The sequence below is a fragment of the Podarcis tiliguerta genome (genome assembly GCF_965153285.1).
Source record: "Podarcis tiliguerta genome assembly, chromosome: 13".
Taxonomy (NCBI): Eukaryota; Metazoa; Chordata; class Lepidosauria; order Squamata; family Lacertidae; genus Podarcis; species Podarcis tiliguerta.
In genome coordinates, this window is record NC_139546.1 from 49,948,606 (window position 1) to 49,971,617 (window position 23,012).

General features: G+C 50.0%; 1 protein-coding gene across 2 annotated transcripts; it reads right to left on the bottom strand.

The window, feature by feature from the left end:
• Positions 1 to 1,383: 1,383 nt before the first annotated feature.
• On the bottom strand, positions 1,384 to 21,701 carry TNFSF12 (TNF superfamily member 12). 2 transcript variants are annotated; one of them, XM_083410771.1, is made up of 7 exons: positions 21,259 to 21,701; positions 14,397 to 14,435; positions 11,833 to 11,917; positions 8,375 to 8,437; positions 7,936 to 7,971; positions 4,910 to 5,034; positions 1,384 to 2,901 (listed from the first exon to the last, which is right to left on the bottom strand). In XM_083410771.1, the coding sequence occupies exons 1-7, from the start codon at positions 21,439 to 21,441 to the stop codon at positions 2,650 to 2,652; spliced, it is 783 nt and encodes a 260-aa protein (XP_083266897.1). In that variant the 5' UTR covers positions 21,442 to 21,701; the 3' UTR covers positions 1,384 to 2,649. The 2 variants fall into 2 exon arrangements, with proteins under 2 accessions (XP_083266897.1, XP_083266898.1); XM_083410772.1 differs by having other exon boundaries at positions 14,397 to 14,432; positions 21,259 to 21,492.
• Positions 21,702 to 23,012: the final 1,311 nt, after the last annotated feature.

A 23,012-nucleotide genomic window follows, 5' to 3' on the forward strand; every position in this document is an offset into this window, starting at 1 on the left:
TACAACAGAAATCCTGTCTGGCAGGTTACCTGTTAATGCTCACTTGATTGGATACCCTGGGGAGCCTGGCCAATCTTTCGTAATGACATATAGTTCCTGAGCTCAGGTCACAGGCTCACCCTATTCATAGGCAGACGTACCCTTAAGACAGGATTTGTGAAGGAAAAGACAATGGGGAGGCTTTTCCATTTTCCCTGACCTTGCAGAGAAAACATTTGGTCAGTTTGGGAGTCAAATGGTTTCAGGGCAGTCTTCCTGTGCTGCTTCAGATATGTGGTTTATATATAACCTTAATTTTTTTATTTCAGTGTGTTCTCCCGAGCCCATGTTCTCAGCATGTTCCTACAGAATTGAAGAGGGCAAGATCCTCACCAATGCGCTCTATGGAGAGCTGGCTTCAGACGCCAGACCTGTTGCCAGACCAACTCCGCATTCCAAAGATGTCTGCAAATGGGACAATGAGGGCCGGAAACATCAGCCCCGCTGCGTGGGAATCCCTTGGGGACGACTGGAGACAAGCGACCATGAATCCTCCCTGTTGCCCCCTGAAACGTGGGGCTCTGTAATGAGGCGGCGACATGGAATTGCGGCATTTGGAAGGGCCCCAGAGCGCCACTTAGTCCAACCCCCTGCCATGCCCTCTTCCCATGCTCCATAGCACTCGGAAGCTCCAAATCGTGTGGGTCCGAGGCATTTGGAACAAGCTCATCCTATTTGAGTGGTGTCCAAACTTTTTTCAGAGGGCCAGATTTGATGAAGTGAAGGGCCGTGAGGGCCGACCAAAGTTGTTGGCCTTTTTTTTAGGATTGGAGTTGTTGAACCTTTTTAAGGGTTTTACCCCAGGAAATAAACTGCCACGGGGGCCGGATTAGGCCCCCGAAACGGACTTTGGACTGGGGGGGTGAGGTGTGTTAGGATATTTCCGTTCCACCTTAAAAGGGAGCAGGCTTTGTGAGTCACAGAGTCTGCATATTTCCTGTTTCACAGGATGTTACTGTTGTGTCTTTGTTTTCGTTTCTCTCTCTGCCGGAACACTGAAGCAGGCAGTCATGTTTTTCTTTGTTCTGATCAACGCAGAAATAAACTTCTAAATAATGCTCTCCTGAGTGCATCTTTCGCTGTGCATTATCTGCTGATAAGCGCGTGCACGGCTCTGGAATGTGGCAAGCTATTTCTGGAGCTTGTGTCGCTAATTGCTGATACTGCGTGTCTATGGGAGATCGATGGACGTCCGGAGACGACGTGGAATCATGATGGACTTTATCTCCCTGGCAGTAACCCAACAAGGTGTAGTTGGAATAAGCAGGCAGCAAGGCCAAGGGAGAACTGATTTCTCTGTGTTTGTGTGCCCCACTTCACGACTGAAAAGGAAATAAACGTGTACTTTTTTTTTAAAGAAGGCTTTTCTTCTGTAATTAACAGGTCATTAAAACCCCAGCCCCTCCCACTGCCCCAGGTATGAACAGGTAATGTCACAGCAGCATCTCTTCCCGTCCATCAGGATCAGACCCTCCTCCCCAATCCAAGTCCGGTACTGGCTAGCAGAGATTATACTGTATATCTATCTATCTGCAGGGACAGAGACGTCAGCCTATGTGTTGTCCTTTGAAAAATCCCCTTTTGCCCTCCGCGGCCAATGGGAAGCTTCTTTGAATCCCATTGGCCCTTGACTGGCTGGAATGGGCGGGATCCACCAAAGCAGGCCGCTTCCTGTTCCTGTGTGTGTCTATGTCGCCTCCTGCTGGCCGCTACCCGAACTGCAGTCTCTATGTACAAGATGTGCCTCTAAACTTTGCATTATATACTGCGCATGGCATGAAGCAGTATATATGTCAGCAGCGGGCTGAAGCTGGCAGGGTCCTCAGCAGCGTCTATTTCTCTCCGTGATAGAAGGACGGCTTTTGAAACAATTGCAGAGTTTTTTGGGGGCGTCATCTAGCCCAACCCACGGCAGATGTCCAGCAGCTTCCAAGAAACAAAACCGGAAAACAAAACAGAAAACAAAGCAGAATAACGTAGGAAGCACGAGGCGTCGTGTGAAGGCACAGATCCCGGCAGAGGCAGAAGTGTAGCAGCGAAAAATACAATTCCCAGAAGGAAAGGCAGCAATCGTCTAGGGAGCCCATGCAAATGACCCAGTTCCTCTTTCCTGTCTCACTTTTTGGTTTGTGGCTTCTGTTTTCATAGAGTTGGAAGGGACCCCGAGGGTCATCCAAACCAACCCCGGCAATGTGACGCAGGAATCACAAATCGCAACGGCTGAGGCCCACCTGTCCGCAACAACGGGATGCCAAGCCTGGGACGGGTGGCAAGGCGGCTTCTGGCCGCAGCGGGGTGGTCAGCTTTTCCCCGCCGCAAAAAAGGGCGTCTTTAACAGGAAGTTCCAGATCGGGAGCGGAGAGGGAACGAATCGTCGGCGCTGGTCCGATCTGGGAGCCGGGAAGGCCGAAAGACTGAGCGCAGGGAGTCCTAGAACCGTAGAAGTGGAAGGGACCCCAAGGGTCATCCAGACCAACCCCCTGCAATGCAGGAATCGAGTCCGTAGTGGCTCCTGCCCCCCTCTTCTCTGAACCCCCACATCCAGCTCCCCGAAGGGCGAGGGCGCACTATCCAGCTCCTCCCTCTCGACGGACCCCAGCGCCCCTCGTCTCAGTGGACTTGGAAGAGACCGAAGTAGGTGAGGTAACGGTCAGCCTTAAGGCGGACGTTGGCAATGGTGCGGACCCGGATGGACTCGTCGGGCCGGAGTAGGACCAGGCCGGAGACCTGGCAGACGCGAAGTTCGGGGTCTTGGGGCCCAGAGCTGGTGGGGGGGAACTGCTCCAGGCAGCGTAGGGCCAGCTCGCCGTCTAACATGATGTCCAGCTTCATGTAGATGGTCTTCCCTTCGTTGAAATGGACCTGGCAAGGAGAATAAGCTCAGAATCGCAGAAATGTCTGGGAACCCCAGAGGCCATCCAGTCCAACCCCCCTGAAATGCAGGAACCTCAGCGAAAGAATCCCTCGCAGGCAGCCGCCTGAACTCTTGCCAGAGTGGTGCATGCTCTGGTTATCTCCTCCTTGGAGATAAAATTGAGGTTGAATCCTGACAAGACAGAAGTACTGTTCTTGGGGGACAGGAGGCGGGTGTGGGGGACTCCCTGGTCCTGAATGGGGCAACTGTGCCCCTGAAGGACCAGGTGCGCAGCCTGGGAGACATTTTGGACTCACTGCTGTCCATGGAGGTGCAGGTTAATTCTGTGTCCAGGGCAGCTGTTTATCAGCTCCATCTGGTACGCAGGATGAGACCCCACCTGCCCGCAGACTGTCTGGCCAGAGTGGCACATGCTCTGGTTATCTCCCGCTTGGACTACTGCAATGCGCTCTACGTGGGGCTACCTTTGAAGGTGACCCGGAAACTACAACTAATCCAGAATGCGGCAGCTAGACTGCTGACTGGGAGCGGCTGCCGAGACCATATAACACCGGTCTTGAAAGACCTACATTGGCTCCCAGTACGTTTCCGAGCACAATTCAAAGTGTTGGTGCTAACCGTGAAAGCCCTAAACGGCCTCAAAGGCCCAGTAGACCTGAAGGAGCATCTCCACCCCCATTGTTCAGCCCGGACACTGAGCTCCAGCTCCAAGGGCCTTCTGGCAGTTCCCTCCCTGCGAGAAGTGAGGTTACAGGGAACCGGACAGAGGGCCTTCTCGGTAGTGGCGCCCGCCCTGTGAAACGCCCTCCCGTCAGATGTGAAGGAAATAAACAGCTATCTTATCTTTAAAAGACATCTGAAGGCAGCCTTGTTTAGGGAATTTTTTTAAATTTAATGCTGTATTGTTTTTAACACTCAATTGGGAGCCGCCCAGAGTGGCTGGGGAAACTCAGCTAGATGGGCGGGGTATACCGTATTTTTCGCACCATAGGGCGCACCGGACCATAGGGCGCACCCAGTTTTTAGGGGGGGGGGGGAAATCAAGAAAAAAAATATAGCCGCCCGTCACCTCTCCAGCCGGGAGAGGGTCGCGGGGCTATAGCGTCTTCGCTCCATAGGACGCACACACATTTCCCCTTCATTTTTGAAGGGGAAAAAGTGCGTCCTATAGAGCGAAAAATACGGTAAATAATAAATTGTTGTTATTGTTATTTCCCAAACTTCTGAGTTCAGCTGCCCCTCGATTGGCGTAACCTAAACCTGTCACCTGCCCCAACCCAAATACTTGCGAACTCGCAACTAGAAAGAAGTCAAGAAATGTCAGTACAGTGGTACCTCGGGTTAAGTACTTAATTCGTTCCGGAGGTCCGTTCTTAACCTGAAACTGTTCTTAACCTGAAGCACCACTTCAGGTAATGGGGCCTCCTGCTGCCGCCGTGCCGTCAGAGCATGATTTCTGTTCTCATCCTGAAGCAAAGTTCTTTACCTGAAGCACTATTTCTGGGTTTGCGGAGTCTGTAACCTGAAGCGTCTGTAACCTGAAGCGTCTGTAACCTGAAGCGTCTGTAACCCGAGGTACCACTGTATTTACAATTGACATTAATCACTCGTCGCCGTTAACTAGCAATAATAAAATGTGCATTTAAAAAAGGAAGTGCAATAGGTCAAAATAATGATTTTTTTTTTATCTCACCTAAAGAGATGGGATACATTGGCAAGGGAGGCGCACTCTGTACATGCTCGTAGCCTTTATTGCTGAGACTTGTAAACCCCCTTTTGACCTCTAGACCTTTATTCACCCCTACGTTGTCAATACCGACAACTTTGGGGAAATGTTCTTTCTCCCTCTCGCCCCCCCCCCCTCAAAAGAACCAAAGTTCATCATTTCCCAGGATGCCTTGTTCTTTTTACCCACAAGTCTCCGCTTCCTTCCCCCTGAGAACCCCAAAACCACCTGGGCTCTCTGTGGCCCCAGATTACCTTTCACGCCCTCACCTGGCAGTACAGGTAATATAGGCCCCTCTTGGCCACCCTGAAGTCGCCCCGGCTGCTGTCGTAACGGAGGGGACTCGTCGTGTTGAGTTTAGCTTCCACCCACCCGCGGATCGTCCCGTCGGCATCTATGGGGCAGGGTGTGGGGAGAAGGAAACAGTTGAGGAGTTTGTGGCTGGCAAAGCATCTCTCCAAATTGCCCCCCTTTGCCTCAAATTAATGAATGCTAGAATGAAGTTACAGTGGTGCCTCGCAAGACGAAAAGAATCCGTTCCGCAAGTCTCTTCGTCTTGCGGTTTTTTTCGTCTTGCGAAGCAAGCCCATTAGCGGCTTAGCGGATTAGCACTATTAGCGGTTTAGCGGCTATTAGCGGCTATTAAAGGCTTAAGGGATTAGCGGATTAGCTGCTAAAAGGCTATTAGCGGCTTAGCGGGCTTAGCGGATCAGCTGTTAAGCGGCTTAGCGGCTTGGGAAAAAGGGGGGGGGAGGGGAAAAAACCCCGCAGGAACTCGCAAGTCATTTTCGTCTTGCAAAGCAAGCCCATAGCAAATTCGTTTTGCGAAGCACCTCCAAAATGGAAAACCCTTTCGTCTAGCGGGTTTTCCATCTTGCAAGGCATTCGTCTTGCGGGGCACCACTGTATATGGTTTTAGCAGAAATGTTATAAAGAATTAAGCAAAAACTGATTGTTAATGGGCCAAAGTGGAAAATTTAAGGTTAGATTGTGTTAAGATAAATTATAGAACAAAAAATTGAGAAAGATGGAAAGGATCTGCTGAAATAGCTAATTGAACTAGAATACAAAAAAGGGAGGTGTGAGGAGGTCGATGAAACAAGTAAATGAAAGGTAATGATATGGAAATATTGGATGTGTTTTTAAATGTTTTTGTTTTTCTTGTTGTTTTGCTGTATTGCTTTTTGTTTTTGTTTTTACTTTCGATGTATTGTAAGGTATTGTTTTGTTCTGTTAAACTTTTTATTGTTTCTTTCTTCTTTTTTCTGTAACTATTAAACCTCTAATAAATATTATTTAAAAAAAAAAAAAGATTTTGAAAATTTTGATAAAATATCTACAGTAGCTTTTGTTATGTGAATGGTGCTATATACACACACACACACACGGGTATATGTATGCATGTAACAACTGCATATAGGGACACGGGTGGCGCTGTGGGTTAAACCACAGAGCCTAGGACTTGCCAATCAGAAGGTCGGCGGTTCGAATCCCCGCGACGGGGTGAGCTCCTGTTGCTCGGTCCCTGCTCCTGCCAACCTAGCAGCTCAAAAGCACGTCAAAGTGCAAATAGATCAATAGGTACCACTCCAGCGGGAAGGTCAACGGCGTTTCCGTGCGCTGCTCTGGTTTGCCAGAAGTGGCTTAGTCATGCTGCCCACATGACCCGGAAGCTGTACGCCAGCTCCCTCGGCCAGTAAAGCAAGATGAGTGCCGCAACCCCAGAGTCAGCCACAACTGGACCTAATGGTCAGGGGTCCCTTTACCTTTTTTAACAACTGCATATATAAAAAATAAGAACGGATCCACGTGGATCCTCAGGATTTTTGCATTGGGTCACCCCAAATTCACCATCAGATCACATGTCTGTGGCCACAGAATGAACCGCAAAAATCATACATCCACTGTTTCGTTCAGAATATATATTTTTTCTTGTTTTCCTCCTCTAAAAACTAGGTGCGTCTTATGGAGCGAAAAATACGGTAAAACATTTGTGGATATTTAAAAAACTACACACACACACATTCATAGCCGTACATATAAAGTGCCTTGATACCGCTCTGAACGGCCGTGGCTTCCCCCACACAACCCTGGGAGTTGTAGTTTGCCAAAGGCGCTGTGATACAATTATCAGAGAGGTTTAGCAGTTAATCCTTCTTCCCAGGGAATTATAGCTCTGCGTGGGGAACAGGATCTCCTATCAACTCTCAGCACCCTTAACAAACTACACCTCCCAGAAACCTTTGGGGGAAGCCATGACTGTTTAAAGTGGCCTGGACGCTGCTTAGGGCCCTCGTATTTAAGGGACCGCCTCTCCTGGTCTGCCCCAAAGAGGACCTTAAGGTCCATGTATAATCATAGTTTAGAGGGCCCTAAGGAAGCCAGACTATCCTCCACCAGGGCCAGGGCCTTCTCAGTGGTGGCTCCGACCTGGTGGAATGCTCTGTCCCATGAGACCAGGGCCCTGCAGGATTTAACCTCCTTCCGCCGGGCCTGTAAAACAGAGCTATTCCACCTGGCCTTTAATTTGAGTCCAGCCTGATCTTTTATTTCCCTTCCTTCCCCTTTTATGAAGATCACCTGCTCTGAGACCCCACAGCTAATTCTCCCCTTGCCTCCTCGCTGGCCCAAGTAGGACCAATTCAGCCAGCTAGCCCTGGGGATTATTTGACTGATTTTTATTGTTATTCATGTTTTTATAGTGTATTTTATGCTGCTTTTATAATTAAGTGTTTTAGGTAAAGGTAAAGGTACCCCTGCCCGTACAGGCCAGTCTTGCCAGACTCTAGGGTTGTGCGCTCATCTCACTCTAGAGGCCGGGAGCCAGCGCTGTCCGCAGACACTTCCGGGTCACGTGGCCAGCGTGACAAGCTGCATCTGGTGAGCCAGCACAGCACACGGAACGCCGTTTACCTTCCCGCTAGTAAGCGGTCCCTATTTATCTACTTGCACCCGGAGGTGCTTTCGAACTGCTAGGTTGGCAGGCGCTGGGACTGAGCAATGGGAGCGCACCCCACCGCGGGGATTCGAACCACCGACCATGCGATCGACAAGTCCTAGGCGCTGAGGCTTTTACCCACAGCGCCACCCGCGTCCCAATTAAGTGTTTTAAAGTGTTTTAAATTTGTTGTTAGCCGCCCTGCGCCCAGTTTTTGAACCAGGAAGGGCAGTGTATAAATAAAAAAATATTATTATTATCATTATTATTATTATTAGGGTGCGGACAGGGTCTCAGAAGCCTTCCCCTCTTCTCCCCACCCAGCCATTTAAGAAGCCCCAGCCCAAGATGTGTTACCTGCCTGGATCCCAGCTCGTCCTTCTGTGGGCTGCACTGAAATAAGAAAAATAAAAAAACGGAGGTCAGATAGGACTCCTGGGTCCTCTAGCAGTGTTCCCCAACCTTGGGCCTCCAGCTGTTTTTGGACTACAATTCCCATCATCCTTGACCACTGGTCTTGCTAGCGAGGGATGATGGGAGTTGTAGTCCAAAAACAGCTGGAGGCCCAAAGTTGGGGAACACTGCTCTAGGGGATCGCGAGCAGGTTACTGAGGGCGCGAGAAGCACCGTTTGGCGAGAAAGAAGACCCCCCCCCCAAACCAAAGCAGTCCCTCCCAAATAAAATCGGGGGGGGGGGGCTGTGGGAAGGGTCCCTGCTTTCTTCCCCCGACGGGTGGGCTGAGTGGGGCCAGATCTGGGCGCAAGGCGCAAGGGAGCGTGCCACATGTTCTCTCACCTTCGTAGTGCGCAGCTGAGACAGTGCTGGGTCTCCGAGGCCGGGAGCGCTTGCCTTTGGCTGCTGTGAAATGGGGAGAAATAAATAAATAAATAAATAAATAAATAAATAAATAAATAAATAAATAATTTATACCCTGCCCCACTGGTTTCCCCAGCCACTCTGGGCGGCTTCCAACAAAACACTAAAATACAATAACCTATTAAACATTAAAAGCTTCCCTAAACAGGGCTGCCTTCAGGTGTCTTCTAAAAGTTTGGTAGTTATTCTTCTCTTTGACATCTGGTGGGAGGGTGTTCCACAGGGCGGGGGCCACCACTGAGAAGGCCCTCTGCCTGGTTTCCTGTAACTTGGCCTCTCGCAGTGAGGGAACCACCAGAAGGCCCTCGGAGATGGACCTTAGTGTCCGGGCAGAACGATGGAGGTGGAGATGCTCCTTCAGGTATACTGGGCCGAGGCTGTTTAGGGCTTTAAAGGTCAGCACCAACACTTTGAATTGTGCTCAGAAACGTACTGGGAGCCAATGTAGGTCTTTCAGGACCAGTGTTATGTGGTCTTGGCGGCCACTCCAAGTCACCAGTCCAGCTGCCGCATTCTGGATTAGTTGTAGTTTCCGGATCACCTTCAAAGGTAGCCCCATGTAGAGCGCATTGCAGTAGTCCAAGTGGGAGATAACCAGAGCATGCACCACTCTGGCGAGACAGTGTGCGGGCAGCTGGGGTCTCATCCTGCGTCCCAGATGGAGCTGGCAGACAGCTGCCCTGGACACAGAACTGACCTGCGCCTCCATGGACAGCGGTGAGTCCAGAAAGACTCCCAGGCTGCACACCTTGACCTTCGGTGGCACAGTTGCCCCATTCAGGACCAGGGAGTCCCCCACACCTGCCCGCCTCCTGTCCACCAAAAACAGTACTTCTGTCTTGTCAGGATTCAACTTCAACCTGTTAGCCGCCATCCATCCTCCAACCGCCTCCAGACACTCACACAGGACCTTCACCGCCTTCACTGGTTCTGATTTGAAAGAGAGGTAGAGCTCGGTAGAGGACGTGGGTGGCCCTGTGGGTTAAACCACAGAACCTAGCACTTGCCGATCAGAAGGTCGGCGGTTTGAATCCCTGCGACGGAGTGAGCTCCCGTTGCTCGGTCCCTGCTCCTGCCAACCTAGCAGTTCGAAAGCACATCAAAGTGCAAGTAGATAAATAGGTACCACTCCAGCGGGAAGGTAAACGGCGTTTCCGTGCGCTGCTCTGGTTCGCCAGAAGCGGCTTAGTCCTGCTGGCCACATGACCCGGAAGCTGTACGCTGGCTCCCTCGGCCAATAAAGCGAGATGAGCACCGCAACCCCAGAGTTGGCCACCCCTGGACCTAATGGTCAGGGGTCCCTTTCCCTTTACCTTAGAGCTGGATCGAGCCTTACTAGGTCAATAAGGCACAGCTGTGAATGCACGATTCCAGCCAGCGCCTAGTTATAGGATGGCGGAGAGAGTTGCGGATTCCAGGAGCTTACTGGGAGTTGTTAGGAGACCCCTCCTGTTCCCCTCAGAGAGCTACGACTCCCAGAGTTCCCAGCGAAGAGGGACTGGTTTTTACGCCACTCTGGAAACTATAGTTCCAGCAGGGGAAGAGGGGTCGCCGTATGACTCTCAGCAACCTTAACAAACGACATCTCCCTGTATGCCACAACTGCAGCAAGGATTTTGTTAGCTAAGAATTGGAAAACACAAGAAGTTCCAACATTGGAAGAATGGCAGATGAAGATGATGGACTTTTCGGAGCTGGCTGACCTGACCGGAAGAATCCGCGACCAGAAGGAGGAGGAATACCAGGAGGAATGGATGAAATTTAAAGACTATTTAGTTAAATATGTTAAGATAATTTAATTGGAGAAGCTTGCAATTATCCGATAGGCTTAGGATTTAAATATGTAATGTTAGGAATTAATATCTTTAAATTAGAAAGAAAGAAAGATGTTAAGTGATTAAGTTAATTTTATGAGAAAATTGGTTTTGGAAAACTATTAAAATGATATACACTGAAATTCAACTAGGGGGAAGCAAGGAAGTCACTTAACAATGTTACTAAGATTGGTTTAATTATGGTTGAGATTTATGTTTGTCTGTTTGTTTAAATTTTTTGGAAAATCAATTTAAAAAATTGAAACAAACAAACTACATCTCCCAGGATTCTTTGGGGGGAGGTGGGGGAGTCCTGGCTGTTTAAAGTGGCGTGGTGCTGTTTCAGAAGTCCAGTGTGAATGCGGCCTAGGTCAGCCTTCGCGGTCCCGTCTCCCCTTGACTTCACCCCCCGAGGTGAACTCCATTGTTTTTCAAAACAGGTGGGTTTGAGACCCGTCGCCGACCCCCGCCTGGTTTCACTGGCCTGCTGAAGCCGTTCCTGGGATGTGAAGGCTTTGCGCCAGAACCCCCTTCAGCCCCAGATGCCCAGCCACGTTGGACTACAACTCCCATCGTCACTGCGCACGGCGGTGCTAGCTGGGGGCGGCTGGGAGTTGCAGTGCGAAACATCCCCAAATCAGCACAGACTGTGGAAACTTCACATTGGGCTTCAAGCATCTGGCATTGTGTGCCTCCCCATTCTTCCTCCAGACTCTGGGGCCTTGGTTTCCAAATGAAATGCAAAAGCTGCTCTCATCAGAAAAGAGATTTGGGGAGCCATGTCGTCAGCCGGTGTTGGTCCACTGTGCTCCGTTAAGTCCAGGGTCAACACAGCCGTCTACCAGGAGATTTTGGAGCACATCATGCTTCCTTCCGCAAACGAGCTTTATGGGGATGCTGATTTCATTTTCCAGCAGGACTTTGGCACCTGCCCACACTGCCCAAAGTACCAAAACCTGGTTCAATGCCCATGGGATTACTGTGCTTGATTGGCCAGCAAACTCGCCTGACCTGAACCCCATAGAGAATCTATGGGGCGTTGCCAAGAGAAAGATGAGAGACATGAGACCGAGCAATGCAGAAGAGCTGAAGGCTGCTATTGAAGCATCCTGGTCTTCCATAACACCTCAGCAGTGCCACAGGCTGATAGCATCCATGCCACGCCGCATTGAGGCAGTAATTGATGCAAAAGGGGCCCAAACCAAGTACTGAGTACATATGCATGCTTCTACTTCTCAGAGGTCCAATATCGCTCTATTTGCAGCCCTCGTTTTGCTGATTTCATGTAATATTCTAATTTTCTGAGATGGTTAATTTGGGGTTTTCATCAGCTGTGTGCCATGATCATCACAATTATAACAAATAAAGGCTTGACATATCTCGCTTTGCATGAGTCTATCTCATATATTAGTTTCGCCTTTTAAGTTGAATTACTGAAATAAACGAACTTTTCCACAATATTCTAATTTTTCGAGTTTCACCTGTACAACTCCCACATTCCCTGACCTATCAGGTGCCTCGCCTGCTCCCCTCTCCGTCCACTCCATTGAGGTAGACACTCACCCTGCCTCCTTTGCCGCAGCGCCCCCTGCTGGGCAAAATGGTGTAGGAACTTGCCTTGGCTGCTCCAGCCGGTAGACAGCACCACCTAGAGGGGAGAGAGGAACAATGCAAGACACAGAGGGCAGGCAAAATTGCAGGTACCTTGGTTCTCAAAAGCTTTGGTTCTCAAACTCCAAAAACCCAGAATTAAGTTTTCCAGTTTTCAAACCTTTTTCGGAAGCGGAACGTCCGGTGCGGCTGTTGGCTATCATTTCCGGGGCGCCTGCACCAATCAGAAGCCGTGCCTTGGTTTTCAAACAGTTCGAAAGTCAAATGGACTTTTGGAACGGATTACCGTATTTTTTGCTCTATAAGACTCACTTTTTCCCTCCTAAAAAGTAAGGGGAAATGTGTGTGTGTCTTATGGAGCGAATGCAGGCTGCGCAGCTATCCCAGAAGCCAGAACAGCAAGAGGGATCGCTGCTTTCGCTGCGCAGCGATCCCTCTTGCTGTTCTGGCTTCTGGGATTCAGAATATTTTTTTTCTTGTTTTCCTCCTCCAAAAACTAGGTGCGTCTTGTGGTCTGGTGCGTCTTATAGAGCGAAAAATACAGTAAGTTTGGCACCCCATCCAAACAATGACCATTATCAGTGCAGGTAAGGGGAACAAAATTATTTAAATATTTATCACCTACAATACTGTCTTATTTATTTTATAGTACAGTACATTGATTATTGCTTTCATTTTATGGATTGATGGTCTCATTAGATAGTAAAATTCATGTTAAATTGCTGTCTTAGGGGTTGTTTTTAAAAGTCTGGAGCGGATTAATCCATTTTGCGTTACTTTCTATGGGAAAGCGTGCCTTGGTTTTGGAACGCTTTGGTTTTGGAACGGATGAAGTTTGAGAACCAAGGCACCACTGCATCTGGGTTCTCTGCAAAAAGCAAATCCCTAAAGGATGGCAGTGCCAGGCTCACCTGAGACATCAGCCTGCTGTCCCATTACCAGGTAATATTTGAATCAAACATTTTCTTTTCCAAAATCAGCACCCCCACTCCAGCGCAATCCATCCATCCACCTGCTATTGTAGAGTTGGGAGAGGGGCAGGGAAAGGGGCGTCCAAAATGACCGAGGGGTTGGAGCAGCTGTTCCACAAATAAAGGTTACAGAGTTTGGGCATTTTCAGCTTGCGGAAAAGGAGACACAACAGGAGTTTATAAAACGTAGAAACAGGATAGAGGAAAACTTTCCCCCCTCTCCCATGACGCGAGAATTCGTGAACACCCAACAACACTGAACGTTGAAAGATTCAGGCGTAGCTGAACTATGGAACTCCCTGCCGCTTGAGGCAGCAAAAAGAGGTTTAAATAAATTCACGGCGGAGGAAAGAGCTACTAAATGGATTTTTTATTTTATTGTTATTTACGCTTTATACTGTATTTTATGCTGGCTTTTTTGTAGCATCAGTTAAGTGTTTTAAATTTGTTGTTAGCCGCCCTGAGCCTGGTTTCCTTAACCGAGAAGGGCGGAGTATAAATAATTTATTATTATTATTATTACTATTATTATTATTATTATTACTAGCCAGGATGGCTGTTCTCTGCCTCCAAGGTCAGAGACATTAAGTACCGTATTTTTCGCTCTATAACACACACTCGACCATAACACGCACGTAGTTTTTAGAGGAGGAAAATCCGTAGGCATGCCACCCGCAGGCATTCCCTCCATAACACGCACAGACATTTCCCCTTACTTTCCAGGAGGAAAAAAAGTGAGTGTTATGGTGCAAAAAATACTACGGTATTTACAGCATTTTTCGCTCTATAAGACGCACCAGACCACAAGACGCACCTAGTTTTTGGAGGAGGAAAATAAGAAAAAAATTATTCTGAATCTCAGAAGCCAGAACAGCAAGAGGGATCGCTGTGCAGTGAAAGCAGCAATCCCTCTTGCTGTTCTGGCTTCTGGGATAGCTGCGCAGCCTGCATTCGCTCCATAAGACGCACACACATTTCCCCTTACTTTTTAGGAGGGAAAAAGTGAGTCTTATGGAGCAAGAAATACAGTATGTGTTTTTATTGGAAGCCGCCCATATGGATGGCATTATTATTATTATTATTTATCTGAGTACCAATTTCTGGGAATTGCAAGAGGCGAGAGGGCTCCTGGTCTCGGATCCTGCTGGTGTGTTTCCCATTTGGGGCATCGGGTGGCCGCTGTGGGAACAGGGTGCTGGACTAAGTGGGACTATGGTCTGATCCAGCCAGGCTCTGTTCCCTTGTACCAGGGACCCCCAGCTATTCTTGGACTTCAGTTCTCATCATCCCCAGCTGGCGTGGCCCCTGGTGGAGGGTGATAGGAGCTGGAGTCTTTTCCAGAAAACATCCAGTGAGGGATACTGGTTCCTCTCCATTGCCTTAGACATTCTGTTTTCCTGCAGAAACCGCTGCAGAGGAGAAGGGGTTTTCTGGAATCCCTGCTCCAGAGCTGTTCCAAAACACGCGGCGAAATGGACACACGTACACCCCTCGTGCAGGCAGCAGTTCAACCGGGTCAGACCCCTGGGAGAGAGAGTCACATACCGGGTCCAGCTCTTCGGCGTCATCCTCGGACAGCAGCTCCTGAGGACCAAAGGGAAAGAAAAGGGAAATAAAAAATTTAAGGTCATATATACAGAGTCCTTTGTAGGTTCTCCATCGGCCGGAGAAAATAACAGAGGCCAACCAGAGAATATTGAGAAGAAAAGCAGCTTGTAAGCCTGATCTTTATTGATCTTTTGCAACAGGGTGCTCCCCTCACACGCAGGAGGAGGAGGAGGACCCAGAACCAATGTGTGTCCGCCCTTATATAGACATTTTAAATTCCCTGCCCTGGAGCTCAAGACCACCCCTCCATACATCATACATACATCACAGAAGGGGTGTAACCCAAGACCACCCCCCACAAACATCATACCTACATCACAGAAAAGGCGGTCTACAACAGAAATCCGAGTGCCTTGTTTTTTACCCTGTCTGCCAGGTTATCTGATAATGTCTTACCTGATTGCCTTTCCTGGTAGTCTGCCCATTCCTTTGAGATGGCGATTACCCCATTCCTGAGACAATGGGAAGGTTCCCTCACCCCCTCCCTCCTTGCAGAGAAAACATTTGCTCAGTCGGTGAGTCAAAATGGTTTCTGGGCTTCCTGTGCTGATCCAGACATGTGGTCCCCATATCTATGCACGTGCTTTTTTGGTACATTTCTGAACATTAATTTTTTTTATTTCGATATATAAACCTGCAGATTTAACTCAGGGATGTTAAGAAGATAGCGATGCAAAGTTCCAGGCTGATTTAGTGCTCCGTACCTGTGGGAGAGGAGGGTTTTGGGAAGGGTTCAAAAATGCAGCCCTGAGATTTTTTTTTTGGGAGAGCAGGGAGTTCAGCCTGGAGATGGTTGTCCCGGAAACCCAGAAAACACGTCTCTCCCAACATCCCGGCTGCTAACGCCTTTCTTAAAAGTTGCATTTCTGATCCTCCTCTCTGCTGTCAAGGGGAACATCAGGAAGGGGGGAAATAACAGGGTGGGGAGTACATTTGGGACAGAGGAGGTGTGAGAACGGCCAGTCACCGTTTTAGGAACATCAGAAACCATCTGATATTGAGCGCAGCGCTGTCCTGCAGAACAGACACGCTCAAATTTAAAGAAATGGGAGTGCCTGATCACCTCATATGTCTCCTGAGAAATCTCTATGTGGGACAAGAAGCTACAGTTAGAACTGGATATGGAACAACTGATTGGTTCAAAATTGGGAAAGGAGTACGACAAGGCTGTATATTGTCTCCCTGCTTAGTTACTTATATGCAGAATTCATCATGCGAAAGGCTGGGCGGGATGAATCCCAAGCCGGAATTAAGATTGCCGGAAGAAATATTAACAACCTCAGATATGCAGATGACACAACCTTGATGGCAGAAAGTGAGGAGGAATTAAAGAACCTTTTAATGAGGGTGACAGAGGAGAGCGCAAAATATGGTCTGAAGCTCAACATCAAAAAAGCGAAGATCATGGCCACTGGTCCCATCACCTCCTGGCAAATAGAAGGGGAAGAAATGGAGGCAGTGAGAGGTTTTACTTTCTACGGCTCCATGATCACTGCAGATGGTGACAGCAGCCACGAAATTAAAAGACGCCTGCTTCTTGGGAGAAAAGTGATGACAAACCTAGACAGCATCTTAAAAAGCAGACATCACCTTGCCGACAAAGGTCCGTATAGTTAAAGCTATGGTTTTCCCAGTAGTGATGTATGGAAGTGAGAGCTGGACCATAAAGAAGGCTGATCGCCGAAGAATGGATGCTTTTGAATTATGGTGCTGGAGGAGACTCTGGAGAGTCCCATGGACTGCGAGAAGATCAAACCTCTCCATTCTGAAGGAAATCAGCCCTGAGTGCTCACTGGAAGGACAGATCCTGAAGCTGAGGCTCCAAGACTTTGGCCACCTCATGAGGAGAGAAGACTCCCTGGAAAAGACCCTGATGTTGGGAAAGATGGGGGGCCCAAGGAGAAGGGGACGACGGAGGACGAGATGGTTGGACGGTGTTCTCGAAGCTACCAGCATGAGTTTGACCAAACTGCGGGAGGCAGTGGAAGACAGGAGGGCCTGGCATGCTCTGGTCCAGGGGGTCACGAAGAGGCGGACACAACTAAACGGCTAAACAACAACAGCAACTCAGGAAGGCCTGTTAATTTTACTCTGAGTAGGGCTAGCTTTGGCGGCACTCCCAATTTCTGAAGCGGGGTTGTGCACAGCCCACACCTGTCGCCACTCAGCACTCAGAGCATGCTCAGAGGTACCCTTGCAAGTGCCAATGCCACGATTTGCCCGAGGGAATCTCAGGACAAAAAGCAGCAGCGTCCTTCATCAGTCAATTAAAACATTTCTGCTCCAGTATGGCTAGAAAAAACCCCCAGAAAAGACAAGCACTGTGTCAAATGTATGTTTTCTTATCACATCCACGCAAACCTGTCTCTTACGGTAATTTTCAGAATGTAGATTCATCTTCATCCCATTAGAAAAAAGAAAAGTTTCCAAAGAACCAGTCCACTGCATGAACTGAGGAGTTCATTCTTGCAAAGTACTCCCAGATGAAGCTTCATAGGATGTGACCTTTGACCTGGAGAAGAATGTCAGTCCGTCCGTCCCCATCTCATGGGTGGAGGTTGAGCAAGACGCAATTGCTCTATTTTAAAGTAAAACAACTCTGCGCATGCTCAGAAGCTCTCTCTCGTTTGCCATCACGCATCAAGCATACAGAAGAGAAAACATTAAACAATGCATTGGAGGTGCTGCTTTTATCATCAGGACAGTTAAACTATTGGGATTCCAAGAGGCAGGGATGGCCAACAACTGAGAATCGGGAGAATAGGAGAGTTGGAAACGGACCCCGAGGGTCATCTAGTCTGAAATATAAAAATTAAGGTCTTATATATATAATAAATGTACCAAGCAAACACGTACATAAATATATAAACCACATGTCTGAAGCAGCGCAGGAAAACAGCCTGGAAACCATTTTGACTTCCAAACTGACCAAATGATTTCTCTGCAAGGTCAAGGAAAATGGAAAATCCTTCTCATTGTCTTTTCCTTTACAAATCCTGTCTTAAGGGTATGTCTGTGTCTGAACAGGGTGAGCCCGTAACCTGGCTCAGGAACTGAGTATTTGTCATTACAAAAGACTGGCCAGGCTCCCCAGGGTATCCAATCAAGTGAGCATTAACAGGTAACCTGCCAGACAGGAGGTAAACAAAGCACTCAGATTTCTGTTGTAGACTGCCCTTTCTGTAATGTAGGTATGATGTTTCTGGGGGTGATCTTGGACTCCAGGGCGGGCAATTTAAAATGTCTATATAAGGGCGGACACACCTTTGTTCTGGGTCCTCCTCCTTTCCTGCATGAGAGGGGAGCACCCTGTTGCAACAGTTCAATAAAGATTAGGCTTACGAGGTGCTTTGCTTCTCAATATTCTCTGGTTGGCCTCTGTTATTTTCTCTGACCGATGGAGAACCTGCAAAGGACTCTATAAGGGCTCTTGTGTCCCCCATAAGGGAATAAGGGCAGATTTTCGTTTATTACAAGTCCAATGCGGGAATCTCAACAAAAGCATCCATGACAGATGGCCACCCAACCTCTGCTTAAAAACCGCCACGGAAGGAGAGAGCCCACCACACTGCGAGTGAATCCATCCCACCGTTAAATGGCTCTTGCTGTCCCAAAGTTCTTAGAATCATAGAATAGAATCATAGAATCCTAGAGTTGGAAGAGACCCCAAGGGCCATCGAGTCCAACCCCCAGCCAAGCAGGAAACGCCATCAGAGCACTCCTGACATATGGTTGTCAAGCCTCTGCTTAAAGACCTCCAAAGAAGGAGACTCCACCACACTCCTTGGCAGCAAATTCCACTGTCAAACAGCTCTTACTGTCAGGAAGTTCTTCCGAATGTTTAGGTGGAATCTTCTTTCTTGTAGTTTGATCCATTGCTCCGTGTCCGCTTCTCTGGAGCAGCAGAAAACAACCTTTCTCCCTCCTCTATGTGACATCCTTTTATATATTTGAACATGGCTATCATATCCCCCCTTAACCTCCTCTTCTCCAGGCTAAACATGCCCAGCTCCCTTAGCCGTTCCTCATAAGGCATCGTTTCCAGGCCTTTGACCATTTTGGTTGCCCTCCTCTGGACACGTTCCAGTTTGTCAGTGTCCTTCTTGAAGTGTGGTGCCCAGAACTGGACACAGTACTCCAGGTGAGGTCTGACCAGAGCAGAATACAGTGGCACTATGTCTTCCCTTGATCTAGATGCTATACTCCTATTGATGCAGCTTCCTGATGTTTAGCTGGAATCTCAGTTCTTGTAACTTGGGTGGATTTAAAAAGAGGATCGGGCAAATTCACTGAGGAGGAGAAGGCTAGAGGGTTGGGGGAGGCAGCAATTGTTTTGCATACTAGTTGCTGGAAACCACAGGAGGGAAGAGAGTTCGAATCCTGAAGGTTTCCCACAATGGGCATCTGGTTGGCCGCTGTGAGAACAGAGGGCTGGAGCAGACGGGTCTGATCCTGCCGACAGGCTATTTGCATGTGCAGACAGGTGGGAGGGCTGCAAAGGAGTCCGGGGGCTTTAGCACAGACAGGCTGTGTGTTTTCGAGGACTATACTGGGCCTCGTTCGAATCTAACAGATGGGAGCACTCAGCGATGGCTTTTTGTTTTTATTTGCAAAGGCCTGGGAAGGGAAAGATCGGGAGGTTGCTACGGAGAGGCAGCCAGGACAGGCCGGCCTCCAGCCTCAGGGGGGCCAGCCCAGCTGTTGGGCGTGTGGGTCCAGTGGGTGGGGTGGGAAAAAGGTGCACCGGAGGCTTCACCTCTGAACCACACGTCACACCCCACTCGTTTGGGGGTTTCGGCTCCAAATAAAAGGGTCCATTTTCACAAAACCGCTGCTCCAACCCAGCCTGGCTGTTTTATGGCAGAACCATCTGGAGGGCACAAGGTCGTCAGAGGATCCAGGCTGCCTCGAAGAGATCCACTCAGAGAAAAAGCAGAGGCTTTCAGAGCACGCAGTTCTGGCAAGATCCAGGTTCGAATCTCGGGCCAACGACTGAGTCACTTGGGTGGGCTTGGCCAAGCTGCGAGGGCTCTCCGCTTTCCCCACCTGAAAGGCGGGCTGGGGCCAGGGAGATCTCTCTCGGGGGACCTCTCCCCACCCGAATCTGACCCCATCCTCGCGCCCGGCAGCTGGGGCGGCCTCCGGATTTATCTGCAGCCTCACAGCAGTGAGAAAGGCAGCGTTAAAACAGAGCCATTTGCACAGGGAAAGAGGAATGGGAGGCGTCAAGATTCGCATCTGGAACCCTGGTCTCTCCCAGGCCCTAGTCCAGTACTCTAACCACTACCCCACCCTGCCTCTCTAAGTAAATACATCTGTTGTTTCAAACATGGTATGTCAGAGGGGGTCCCCTGCTTTCGCCCAGTGTCTCAGCATGCTGAGGAGAGGCTGCACCGGTTGAATTCCCGCCTGCAGCGCAGCGGTTTCTGAAAGGTGCGGGAACATGACCCACTTAGAGCTATTTAAAGGACTTGGAGGAAGTGTTATGCCCACTGCGCAGACCATAATAACTACTGGGCTGCTTCCCACAGCCCAGGGCTCAGCAGGGGTTGGCAGGCATGTGGCGGTCTGTGGTCGGGCGTTGCATGCCCGCAAGGCGGCAAACAGTGTGCTTTGCCTCAGGGGTCTAGGAATGTTTCCCAGCAATGCAGAGCTGTGCACTGTTTACTGGCTGGGTACAGACCAGCCTGCTCTGCCAACCGGGCACCCTCCCCAACTCGCCCTCCCCAACCCATCTGGAGGGCGACTGCTTGGCAGAGGCTGGTCTAGATCTTATGCCCATTGTTCTGCTCTGACCCTGGAGGTGCGGGCAGCCTCCTGCACCATTTCCAGAGGGATCACTTAGTGCTGGGCCTCCCAAAATGGGCAGCATCACCCGGGAAGGCGGCAGTGGGATTGCCAAGGGGCAAAGGGGGCAGGCGTGGGGCACTAGAGTTATAAATGACTTCCACAAGCTGGAATCGCTGGGTCAAATTAATCACCGCAGTTCAGGAGTTTTAATTGGGTTGCAATTAATCGTTGCTGTTTGGAATCTGAGAATTGCAGAGTTGGGGGGGGGCAATGGTCCCCCAAAAAGTTTGGTACCCACTGAGTTAATTTCTTCCTCTCCCACGAGAGGATTGGAAATAGCAGAGCAAAGCTAAGAAGGTTGTGCCTTATCGCTCGCTGTCAAACGCTTATCTTGGGCATATTTGAGGTTTGCGTTGGAGCTCTTGCCTCGCTTGGCCTCTTGGCCTCACTGTTTACAATCTCCCTCCTCCCTTCCATTTATTTATATATAGGACTGTAGAGTTGGAAGGGACTTCTAGAGATCATCCAGCTCAACCCTCTGCAATGCCTTTTTCAGAATCACTCTTTGATTAACTTCCTGCAACCATCAATCTGCTCACCTTCAAAGAGTCACACGTGTGTGTGTGTTGTTGGCAGATACGCATCTTGCAAGGCAGGCGCCCCTCCCCTCTGCCTCGGGTCTCGTTTACAGCAGGTGGCCGGATTATTGCCGACTTAAAGTGCGCACAGCGGAGCGCATTCCTCAGCCCTCCCGGACGCACGCCCTCCGCTGCGTTCGCCCAGCCCTGGGTGCACCTTAGGGGTGCTGCTGGCTGCACCTAAGGGTGCCTTCCCTCCCGCTACTCCCCGCCCGTCCGCCTCGCCGCCCTCCGCGCGAATCTCTTTGCAACTCAGCGATCTGGGGGGCCCCGAGTTGGGTCCCCCCCTGCTCCTCCCCAAGAACCTTTCCGTGCGCCTCGCTGGCATTACGCGCGGCTGGAACCTTGCGCGCTGGCCGTGCGCCCCTCACCTGTGGCACCGCGGCGGCGGCGGCGGGGGGCGCTTCTTGCTGGGCGGCGCGGGCGCTGGATCGGGGCCAGGCGGCCAGCAGGAGGCTGAGCGAGGCCAGCAGCAACGCCGAGCCGGAGGCCAGCGCCAGCGCCAGCAGCACCAGGCGAGCGGGCGGCTCCCGGGCCCGGCGGCGCCTCCCCATGGCCGGGGCAGGAGAGGGCGGACCAGGCCGGCGATGGCGAACGGCGACTCCAAGCGCGGAAGCGACCGGGCGCGGAGACGCGGCGCCGGAGGACGAGCAGGAGGCGGCGGCTGCAGCAACAGCGAGGCCGTCGAGGGGAGGCCGCGCTCGGCCGCCTGCCAGCAGCAGCCCCGGCGGCGAGAGGCCGAGGCGGAGCAGCAGCACCAAAACAGCAGCATCCGGACAGGAAACGCCCGCCGGAGCTGCGGCGCGCCGAGGGCGGAGCAGGCCCGGCCGGGGGCGCCGGCACAGGAAGCCGCGGCCGCCGCCTACTGCTCCAAGCGCGCAAAGTAGAGCCTCCAGCTTCGGTGGCAGTCTATCTTAGGGAATGGAGACGAAGCCCAGGGACCGGTGCTGGTGGAGAACTATTGACTGCTTTCCCCACCCAGCTTGGCAGCTTTTGGATAGCCGAAGCTGGCGGGTTGGAATGATCTGCTGGGGACCACGCAGCAGGGCGTTCCGCAGGTTAACGCGTCCCGAAGAAGGAGATCGCGCGCGCGAGTGTCGCCCTCTTTCCCCCCCCCCCAAAAGTTTTTATTGGTTTTCACATTATAAACAAACAAACACATAAGACAAACGAACATAAATCATAGCCTTATTGAAAATTACACTTGTTAACGTGGTTAAGTGACTTCCTCGCTTCCCCTTGGTTGAATTTCATTGCATGTCCTTTTAGCGGTTTTCCAAATCACAGTTCTTGTAAAAATTAACTTAAACATCCTTAGGTCTTCACATTATGAAATGAAACATATTAATTCGACACTTATCATAAATAAAATCCTAAGCCAATTAAGTATCTGCAAGCTGTTTTCAGTTAAATTGACTTAACAAATTTAGCTAGATAATCATTAAATTTAATCCACTTTTCCTGATACTCCTCCTCCTCCTGGTCGCAGACTCTTCCGGTTCGGTCGGCTAGCTCCGAAAAATTCATCATCTTCATCTGCCATTCTTCTATCGCTGGTAATTCTTGGGTTTTCCACTTTTTAGCTAACAAGATACGGGCAGCAGTTGTGGCATACAAAAATAATTGAACATCTTTCTTGTTATTCCAAGAAGAAAGGCCTCTGGTTTCTTTATCAATGTATATTTCAACATTTTTTTTAATTCATTATAGAGCTTGGCAGCTTCTGGATAGCCGAAGCTGGCGGGCTGGAATGAGCTGCTGGGGACCACGCAGCAGGGAGTTCCGCAGGTTAACACATCCCGAAGAAGGAGATCGCGCCCCCGAGTGTCGCCCTCTTGGTTGTGTGTTACTCCCGCACCTCTACCCAACACGTACTTAGATTGCCTGGGGGGTGGTTTGCGAGGATGTAGCTTCACACGTTACGGGTTTGGGTGTTTTTTAGCGGCCGGGGTGGGATGTAAATTAAACCCGGAGTTTCTGCCCAAGCGTGGGATCTCACAGGACTTGGGAATCGACGATCGAGCCTTTCCCCGCTCCACTTTTTTTCTAGTTATAGGTTTAAAGTTGAGGCGTCGACACGTGTTAGCTATGGGCGTGTGAACGTTGCAAAAAAAGCACGGGTCAC